Source organism: Python bivittatus, unplaced genomic scaffold (genome assembly GCF_059951505.1).
Source record: "Python bivittatus isolate LINGU-HERP-01145 unplaced genomic scaffold, Pbiv_v1 ctg000590_np1212, whole genome shotgun sequence".
Taxonomy (NCBI): domain Eukaryota; kingdom Metazoa; phylum Chordata; class Lepidosauria; order Squamata; family Pythonidae; genus Python; species Python bivittatus.
Genome location: NW_028277086.1, coordinates 6,400,005 through 6,409,997, shown reverse-complemented (window position 1 = coordinate 6,409,997; position 9,993 = coordinate 6,400,005). Strand labels below are relative to the sequence as shown.

Genomic DNA, 9,993 nt, shown 5'->3' with positions numbered 1-9,993 from the left:
TCAAAGAGCCAGGCATTTTGAGCATCACTCCATGGCCGTCTGGTAATACCACTCCGATTGTTTTGGAAGACCTCCCCTTCTGATCCAATACATCCAGGCCCTGGAAACAGCACCTTTGTCTGCACAAGCCAGCACTGAGGAAAGAGATAAAGAGGAATTTGCAACATGTTTAGCATGCAGACGAGAGAATCAGGAGCAGAAGTTCATGATAAAACTTCTCAGCTGAGGGACCAGTCCAATTGAAATAACAAAGGACTCCCCTTTTCTTGTCAACTCCCTAGGCTCATGACGAGCCTCCTCCTGCTACATCCACAGTTGGTGATTATCTTGAAAAGAGAAGAACCAGATCTTCTTATCACACGACGTTTCACACTGATTAGACAAGACACAGAATATATCGAGTTGTGTCAGACTTTTAGCAAGATCTGCTTCCCCATCCCAGAAGAGAAAGAATATTTTCTGCAAAAGATCTCCTTACCATCGCCTGCTACTCCAACATTAAACCCTCTGAATTACCCTACTACACATCTAACGTATGTCAAATTTTGTACATTGTTAGCAAAGCTCAGTTTGTGTGGAACTCGCTGTTCTTCATCTGATGAACTACAAGTAACCTGAGGAGGACTTAAAACCCACAACATTTTCTCTGCAGGTTGTTCTGCTCTGGCCATCATCGGTTACTCCAGCCATCAGTACCATGACCCAGCAATCTTCTTCTCACCAACCTTGAAGACCCTGGACCAAGAGTTTCAGATAGGTAAGAAATTGGGAAGATCTCATCTAATTTAGACATATGTAAATGCAGTAATATTTGTCCACTTAACTAGTAATTTCTGCCCTTGATTTTTCATATCAAAATCTTTCTTCTCTTATTTATATGCTGATAGTCACCTAAGTCTCAGTTGTCTTTTTCTGGACTAACTTCCCAATCTAAGCCTAGCCTTCAAAACTGAACAGTGCAAATATCTCATCAGCAATTAAAGTATCTGAAAACCATAATTTTAACGGTCCTGATGCAAAGATGAGAGATGGCCCAACATTTTTTCCTTTTAGCTCACCCAACATTAATTTTTTCAAATACTTTGCCACCTGGTTCCATGATAAAGTTCTCCCTTTGTGATTGTGCATGAAGTAGGTGATTCCCACTCAGTCCCGGGAATTTTGCACTCACTCCGGGGACTGCAGAGTCTGGCATGAGAATCTCAACATTGTGCATTTCCTTCTCCCTGCATCTCCCTCTCCTTCAACCGGAGAAAAAACAGGGATACATGCAAGACATTTGGTAAGCTTAAACTTAAGCATCTAAGTACACGATGCACTCTTTCTGTTTTGGGACTGGATCTCTCTGACCTCCCAACATCAGCTGGTTTGGGAAATGAACTTCTCTTTCTTTTTGGCTTTCTGTGAGAGCACAACAAAGCTACCATTTCTCGTGGGATATCTGTACCTCGGCAAGTATGCAAGCTGTCCATTTTCTGCTGGGCAGGATCCCTCCCCTGAGGTCCCCTCCTAACTCCTGACCTCAAACCAGAGATACTCCCTCTTCTTCCCATGGAGGCTGAGGGTCCTATTCATAGACCCCCTCTGGGTGTGTTTTGCAGAGTTTCCCCCCCTTCTGCCACACTCAGGGCACCAGGGCACAACACTACCATGGTTACAATATTGGGAAAAAATGGTTCCTGGCATAATTGCCCACATGCTGTCATTCTACGTTCACAGCTCACAAGGGAATATGAGATGCACGTTCAGCACAGTGGCAAGGCAGAGGTTTCATTCACCCAGTTACAATCCTGCATCCACCACACATGTGTATTTCCAAACCATCTGATACCAAACACACTTAAAAACACAGAACAAAGAGCAGAAATGAGGAGACATACTAACAGCATACATTATCAGTTCTGTTTTGTTTTGTTCTCATGCTCTGGGCATTTTGGAGGATGGAGCCCCAACTAGTGATGAGGTCTGGGGGGGGCTGAATTTTGTGGGGTGCTTGTGTGGGGGTTACATCTTTATTGGTCAGCTGGAGGAAGCTATGTTTTGCTCATGGACTTGGAATTATCAGAATGGTGGAAATGCAAGTGACCACAGCTGATAATTGTGCACGTGTGGTTATATGCACTCCTAGAAGAGCACTTGTTACACTTCTACTCAGTGATCTGCATTGGGTGCCAGTTTACTTCCGGGACCAACTCAAGGTGCCCATTTTAATCTTGGAAGCCCTTCATGGCATGGGGCTGCGTTACCTCAGGGACCCCATCTCCCCAACTATATCAGCCTGACCCATCAGTTCTGGCAGACGAGGCATGCTGCGGATACCATCGGATAGAGGCGTACATTTCATGGGCCCCAGTTGTCAACACTTCTCTGCTCTGGAGCCCACCTTGTGGAATATTCTCCTGCCCCCCCCCCCGATATTAGATTAGCTGCATCCCTTTTGACCTTCTGGAAGTCCCTCAAGACCTGGTTATGTCCCCTGCCTTGGGTTCTCAGGAAACCATTCTTGAGTTCGCTATCCTTATTCTCTCTTGCCGATGGTTTGTATATTCGTTTTTTATCGTATTTATCATGTAATAACTATTTTTATATTTTTGATTGCTTGTTTATATATATGTTGTCTTCACTGGATTCCTGTAAGCCACTGTGATGGAATGTATCTCTGAAGAGGAGGGTGGATAGCAACAGAGAGAAAGGCTATCAGGAAGGGGGGGGGGGAATTCCAGGAAGGGAAAGGAGGCAAAAGCTGTGAACAAAGCATGTCCTGAGAGCTGGACAGTGAAACCAAGCATGTTGCACATGATAAGAATCATTTTTCCGGACAGTGGAGACAAATATATTCCTACTGGGAGATTTTGTTTTTAATTTATTTTACTATAATTCCTTTGATTGTTGATCATTGTCAGGTGCCCAGGGTCATTGAGAGTCGGGTAGCATCCAAGTTTAATAAATTATTATTGTGGGTCGCACAGTCAGCCAGATGTTTTGAATGGATTTGGCATTTTTGTCCAATAGTTATTATCATTATTGGCAAAGGTCCAAAAGTTGTCTCAGCCTGTCCACAGGGAAGAGAGAGATGAAGATATGACCATTTTTGGGGAATTATTGAATCCACTCTCCTTTCTTTTCCTCTAATAGGAATTGCCATTCTGAAAGAAGAGATTTATGGAGCATTACAAAAGTCTCTTGATGAATTTCAGCCTGGGAAACATGAATGCTACACCAGGATATTTTAAATATAATATTACCAATGATTCAGATGACTACCAAAATACATTCATCTATTCTACAAGGATCATATCCTCAGTCATATTAATCATCTGCTGTATTGGAGTCCCAGAGAACGGAATTGTCATCTGGCTACTTGGCTTCCAGATTAAGAGAAACTCTTTCACTGTGCTGATTCTTAATTTAGCTATTGCCGACTTTGGGTTCCTTATTTCTATGGCTATAAATTGCATTGATTTTTTTACAGATTGTATACCAGCAGGAATTCCCTGGGTCATCTTAACGTCATTATTTTACATCATGTATATGAATGGTCTATTTCTTCTGACCGCCATCAGCATCGACCGGTGTGTGTCTGTCCTCTTCCCAATCTGGCATCGCTGTTCCCGGCCAAAGCATTTATCCCCTGCTGTGTGTGGCCTCCTGTGGATCTTCTCCTTTCTCCTGACTGGAATTTGGAACATCTTGGAATATGCATTTGAATATGATGGCATCATGAGTTACTATTTCCTTGTGCCTGCCGTGCTTTGCCTTCCATCGATCGCAACCTCTACTGGGATCCTATTCCTCAAAATAGGTCTTAAACCAAAACAGAACAAACGGGGGAGACTTTTGGTGACCATCTTAATTACTCTTCTCTGTTTCCTGATTCTTACTTTGCCAGTTTATATCTTTCTGTTCACTGTTCATTTTCTTGGCATCAGATACTTACTTGAATTTCCTGAGTTGGATAACTGTTTCAATGTGTTTGCTTGCTTAAACAGCAGTGTTAACCCAGTGATCTACTTTCTGGTTGGGAGAAGGAAAGGAGCTCAATCCAAGGAGAGCCTGAAGGTTATTTTTCAAAGAGTCTTCAAGGAAGATGAAAGTCCTGGAGAATTGTAGAGTTCCAACCCACTTAAGGCATCTTCTGTAAAAGCGTATTTTTAGCCATTCACTAGTGATGGATATCGCTTGTGAGTAGAAAAATGTTTTTCTTGCTATGGAAATAAAATGTAAAGAGGTTTTGTTTTTGTTCTTGTTCCCCCCCCCCCCCCCAGGGAAAAAAGAATGTTATTTGGCTTTATCCTTTCCCAGTTTGGGAAAGGTGTGGGAAGGAAGAGTTTCCCCTCCACTGCTATAAGTGATGTGACCAAAACCATACCAGAAAATTATCAAAATGCGTGTACCATAACTACAACTGCTTTGCAGCTGAGATTAATCATAGAGAGCTGTATCTCCTGGATAGCTCAGAGAAATGGGTCTCACATTGACTACCAAATCTGTACATATTGAGAGGGGAGTACATCCTCCTAGCTCAACAGGATTCCTTTTTGAGTAGATACGAATGAGATTAAACTTTACAGCCATAATCTTCTACCTGGGATTCAGTCTCTTGGAAGATACTGGCTCTGACTCCTGAGTAGAAGTTTCAGAGACGTATAGCAACAGTTCTGAAGTGATGCTGTGGAGGGCACTGTCCAGACTAAGTTATTTCCAGCTGCCTTTTGGGAAGGGGGGGGGGGTCTGAGAGGCTGGCGAAAGGCCCTTTATCTTCAGGATGTTAAATTTTAGGCAAGGGGCACCTCACCGAACAAGGACACCTCACAGATGGGACAGAACATTCCATCAATTCACTGCTGCATTGCCTTGAGACAATCAAATATCTCACAATCGGGGGAGACGATCTCATGGGGTTTTTTCAAGAAAAGGTCCTGTACATTTAAGATACTAAATTGTAGCCAAAGGACTCCCCGATATATTGAGATATCCCATAGATAGGAGGGAACTTTCCACTATGGTGCCTTCTGAAAACCAAAGTTCTGTCAAGTGAAGAAGATAAAATCATCTTTGGGTTTTTTTTTCAATGTCACTGCCTTGTCACATCTATCAATTGAAAACTGGCAAACTAATCAATAGTAGGATAAGCACATAATATACCGAAAGTAGCAGAGCACCCGAACAATGAAAAAGACGTAAGAGACTTATATAGCTTTTCCTAACCAGTTATGGGTAGTTCTCGACTTATGCTGGCATTTGGGACTGGAATTTCCATCGTTAAGCGATGCAGTCATAAAGCCCCACCAGATCACTTAGCAATGGCGATCCCTGCAGTCCCGGTTGCTGTCGTTAACTGAATCCCGTGGTTGTTAGGCGAGGCAACTTCCTGCCAGCTTCCCACAACCAAAGTCAGTGGGGAAGCCAGCAGGAAGTTGCAAATCCCACGCCTGCAGGGAAGTCAATGTTGCTGCTGGGTGCAGGTGGGGGTGAGAGGCCACACAGGGGTGTGGGTGAGGGTTGGGGAATGTACCCAAGGGGGCAAGAGGATGTGCAAGAGGCACCATGAGCTTTTTGAAGGGTGCACAAGAGTGCAAGGAAGGGTCAGGGAGGCTGCTCAAGGATGTGAGGGGATGTGTGAGAGGTACCGTGTGGTTCAGGGAAGGTATGCACAAGAGGTTCTGTATGGTCAGGGAAGGCACACGGGGTTGTGGTGTGTGTTAGAGATGGGTGTGAAGGGGTGTGCAAGGGTGAGAGGGAGGCCTGGGGAGGGTCAGGGAGGGTGCTCAGGGGTGCTGAAGTGGCTGCCACGGCATGAGCATTGAGGGGCTGGGGGAGGGTGCATGGGTGGGGAAGGCTTATCCCAGCAACTTACAACCTTCACTGCCAGCTTCCCCTTTGACGTTTTGGAGAAGCTGGCAGGGAAGTTTGCAAGTGGCGATCATATGATCATGGCACGTTTGGCAATCAGTCGTAAGTGCAAATGGGTTGCCAAGAGCAAAGATCGCGATCACAGGACCGCAGGGGTGCTGGGACAGCCAGAACTTGGAGGACCGGTTTTAACAGCACCATTGTAACTTTGAACAGTCGCTGAGCGAGAGGTCATAGGTCAAGGACTACCTGTATTTTCAGTCTGATGGGCAAACATGCAAACAGATCAGGGGACCACTTATGGAATGGCCCATCTCAGGATTCCCACCTGGGACAGTTCTGCAGTATCTGGAAGCAACAATATTCTCACTCTGCGGTGGGACAGACTGAATAGGTCTCTTCTTTCTGTCTGCATCTCAGAGCTAAACCAACCATTGATATTATCTATAGATCGATTGATAACTGTCAACAGGCACAGGATTTCCAGAGCCACTGGAAGCAGCACTGTGGGATAATTTTCAGGGATCATCAATCCCAAAGCCAGTGGCCTGGGTTTGTTCCAGCTTTAACCCTTTTATGGACAAACAGGAGCAGAATGGAGACTGACAGTAGGACAGCAGGTGGCCTCTTCTCTGTGCCACGTACTCTAACTGAAGCAATTTGGCAGATAAGGTTGAGGGACCGAGACCCACATCTTTCTTCACCTGAGAGTCTCTGCCCATTTTGATGAGTCTCAGGATGTTGATGTGATGGCCCAGGGAGAGGCAGCAGAAGGGTTCTCACAACGGGCTTTGAATGGACCCCTTTGCCGTGACCCCTGCAGGAGCACGGTCAGAAAGGAATCCCCAGGCAGAGAAGTTAAGATTTCCAACCCCCTTTCCTTCTCTCTAATGCAAAAAGAGAGGAAATAAACATTAAGGAGAAGATCTTATCAAGCCAAAAGGACAGACTGTACAGTTGAATGACTGTGATCAGCTGTGTCTTTTCCTGAGTGGGTCTAAGTGACACTGATCAGCTGAGAAATTCAACGGTCAGTGAAGCTTTGCTCTTTGCTCTTCTCACGCCAATTGGCTAATGGTCTGTCTAATCAGAGCTTCTTAACAGAAATACAGTCAGGATTACAAATTCCCCTGTTCCCCAAAGGCTTTGTATATATATTTCCTGAGCACTGCTTTAAAATGAACTCTGCCTGATGTGACTTTTGATTCCCTTCCCAAGCATTAGGTACCTTTATATATACTGTATTGAGCAACCAGCCTTCATCTCTACATTGGCACAAAACCTTCTCTATTCAACCTTTTTCATGTCTATATAAAAGTGAAATCTGTATATATTCACCAAGAGGGAATACAGAAGGGGCAGACTTGCCACGAAGCTCTGCAGTTAGCAAGGAAAGGGGATTTTTTAATATATCTGTATAGATGGGGAAAAGGTTAAACTAGAGAATGTTTGGGAGAAATGTAGAGATGAAGGTTGGTTCCTCCATAGGTTAAGGCCATCTCTAGCAATTCTTCTATTGTTTAATTCAGATTCATGGGGCGTTATTGGTAGAATGCAGCGCAATCAGATGGTAATTGCTCTTTGGCTCCTGGATAGCTGAGGCTTTGCTAGAACAGATACAATGTGTGGAAGTTTTTCCTTTCTACAAATTAGAAGAAATCCATAGAATCAGTTTAAATAGTAGTAACTGTGGAGCAGGAGAAAAATTAATCCTGCAAGAGGACAGGCAGCTTAAAGCATCGTTCCATGGCACAGGAGTAAGAATTTTAGCTTCTTTCTGACGGCCTTCCTTGTGCCCCAGGAAATCCATAAACATCACTCAGAACCTTCTTCTGCATGAAATTAATCACTGTGTCGACAAAGAGGACTTTGGGTCATGCTTTAGTGTGGAGATGAGAGACGAGAGATTTGGGTTGAAAAATTCACGATAAAGCTGCTCAGATAAGGGGGCCAGTCACAATGATATATTTTAAAAATCCCCTTTCCTTGCTAACTGCCCAGGATCATGGCCAGTCTCCCCCTTGTACGTTCACTGTTGGTGATTCTCTTCAAAAGCCAAGGACCGGATCTTCGTGTCACCTGATGCTACATACTGATTAGGCAAGGCACAGGGTTTGTGTGCAGCTCTTACACTTCCATTTTCATGCCAGAAGAGAAAGCGCTCCATCTTATAATCTCCAGTCCACGCTGTATAAATACCACTGTACCCAATAATGTAAAGTACAACTTGTGTTTTAAAATAATCCAAGAAAGCAATATAAAGGCAGCTGGGGGGGGGGGGGGAGGAGAGAAAGGTTTACTGATGGTGGGAAAAATCTGCAATGATTGGTACGTGGTAGGTAACAGTAGTACTGTTCGCTATTCTTGATTCCTTAAGAGAACGGTGAGCAGTTGCAATTCAGCAGAATGAGAGTATAAATTAGCTTGTGGGGTTCTTGTCAATCCTACTATGGCACCCTCATCTTTGCTTGCTTTGGACCCTGAAAATAAAGACATTCTGGTGGAAGATCTGGAGGATTTAAGCTCTGTGTGTGTTCCTGGCACCACTATTGAAAAGACCCTGTGGGAGTTGGACTGAATGGGAAATGCTGCAGAATGTGGAAGATAGGACTGCAGTGAAAAGCTCCTTGGCTGATGGGTCCCACAGCATGTCTCTTCTTCTGGACCTGATGGGAGGGGCGGTGTCTCATGTTTCCTAGCCCTAGCTGGAATCTCTTGAGCATTTTCATAGTCAATCTCAATCTCAATTCAATTCAGTCGTCTGGACACAGCTGCAAAAAAACACCAGTGTGATTCTACCAAAGCTGACGGTCAGTGGAAGTGGCTCCCCTAGAATCACTCTTTCCATGTAATGAGAAGCAACAGTCATTGTGCTCCGCACTCACCAGAGGCATTAGGGCATGAACTTCAGAAATGATGTTGAGAGGTGGGAACAGGTCCAACAAAGTGCATTAGAGTTAGATGAGAAATCATCCAAAGAAAAGTGTATGAACTCTGTGTGTATATTCTGAAGGGGATATGGCTGAATCCTTCAAGTGCCTAAACAAGCTGTCCCCTAGAAATAAACAAGTGTTTCTCTTCTTCCCAGTTTCACTCTGCCTTTTCTCCAGAATGCTTTGGGAGGTCATAAAGCCTCATGTGGGAAAATTCTCCTGCTTCTAAGACCTCACTCAATATTTATCTCAACAGCCAATAAAAAGCATGACCTTCTTGTAATCTGACAGCAGCTAACTGATTGGGCCGCTGCATGTTAAATAGGTTTATTGAAATATCATTTTCCAGCAGATAATTCAAGGCACACCGATGCTTTGCTGCTAGGCTACCCCTAGTGGACCATTTTCTTTGAACATCCTACCATCCCTCAATGAGTTGTTATCATAATTGTACTTTCTGCTCATGGATTTTGAAGATTCATGATCAACATTTCCTTCCAGGTATGTAAGAAATTTCCCAAGTTATTGCTTAAAGGATACCCAATGTGGCAGCACTCTTGTTTGTTCTGCATTGCTGCTGTTTGAAAGAAACTCATTAAGAATGGGAAAAAATTGGATCCATAAGTTGCTAAGCAAAATATTTTAACATTGGACATATTGAAGGATATTTTTGAACAACAGACCCAAACGTTAATTTTCAGCGTTTGTTCCTCTGTACATAGCCTGTGTTTAAAAGATGCTATGGAAGAGGAACAAGTATTACCTGACATGGATGAGACTGATTTGAAAGTGGATTTAAAAATGGCAGGCTACAAGAATGATACATAAAACAATGTTACACTGGACATAAAAAAGGAAATGGCTGATCTCTTAATAATTAAAGAGGATATACAAATAACAAACCAAGAGAGTGACCTGCATAATTTTCCTTTATTGGATTTACAAAAGAGGCTTGTTAAATCTTTGAAGAATGTTGTGAAAAGGGACACAGAAGAAATGAAAAAAAATCAAGCTCTAGGACATGATTTGAAGGGACTAAAGATCAAGATGGCTAGAAGTAAAAGAAAGGAATACCAAGTTGGTTTATTTGCTCAAGGTTAAAATAGAGATGTTGTTATGTCTGTAATGGGCATTTGCTGACATCAGGACTGAAATAAAAAGGTTTTATGGATTTGTTCATAGAGAAGAGATGGGATATGGGAAGAAG

At 43.5% G+C, this 9,993-nt stretch overlaps 1 protein-coding gene across 1 annotated transcript; it reads left to right on the top strand.

The window, feature by feature from the left end:
• Positions 1-300: 300 nt before the first annotated feature.
• On the top strand, positions 301-4,224 carry LOC148214745 (proto-oncogene Mas-like). The gene is made up of 3 exons (XM_088149289.1): positions 301-533; positions 653-757; positions 3,136-4,224. Exon 3 carries the CDS (start codon positions 3,163-3,165, stop codon positions 4,108-4,110), a length of 948 nt encoding a protein of 315 aa, XP_088005415.1. The 5' UTR covers positions 301-533; positions 653-757; positions 3,136-3,162; the 3' UTR covers positions 4,111-4,224.
• The last annotated feature ends 5,769 nt before the right edge of the window (positions 4,225-9,993 follow it).

Coding starts and splice junctions, on each gene's coding strand:
- LOC148214745 (XM_088149289.1), top strand. CDS start 3,163: ATGGAGCATTACAAAAGTCTCTTGATGAATTTCAGCCTGGGAAACATG.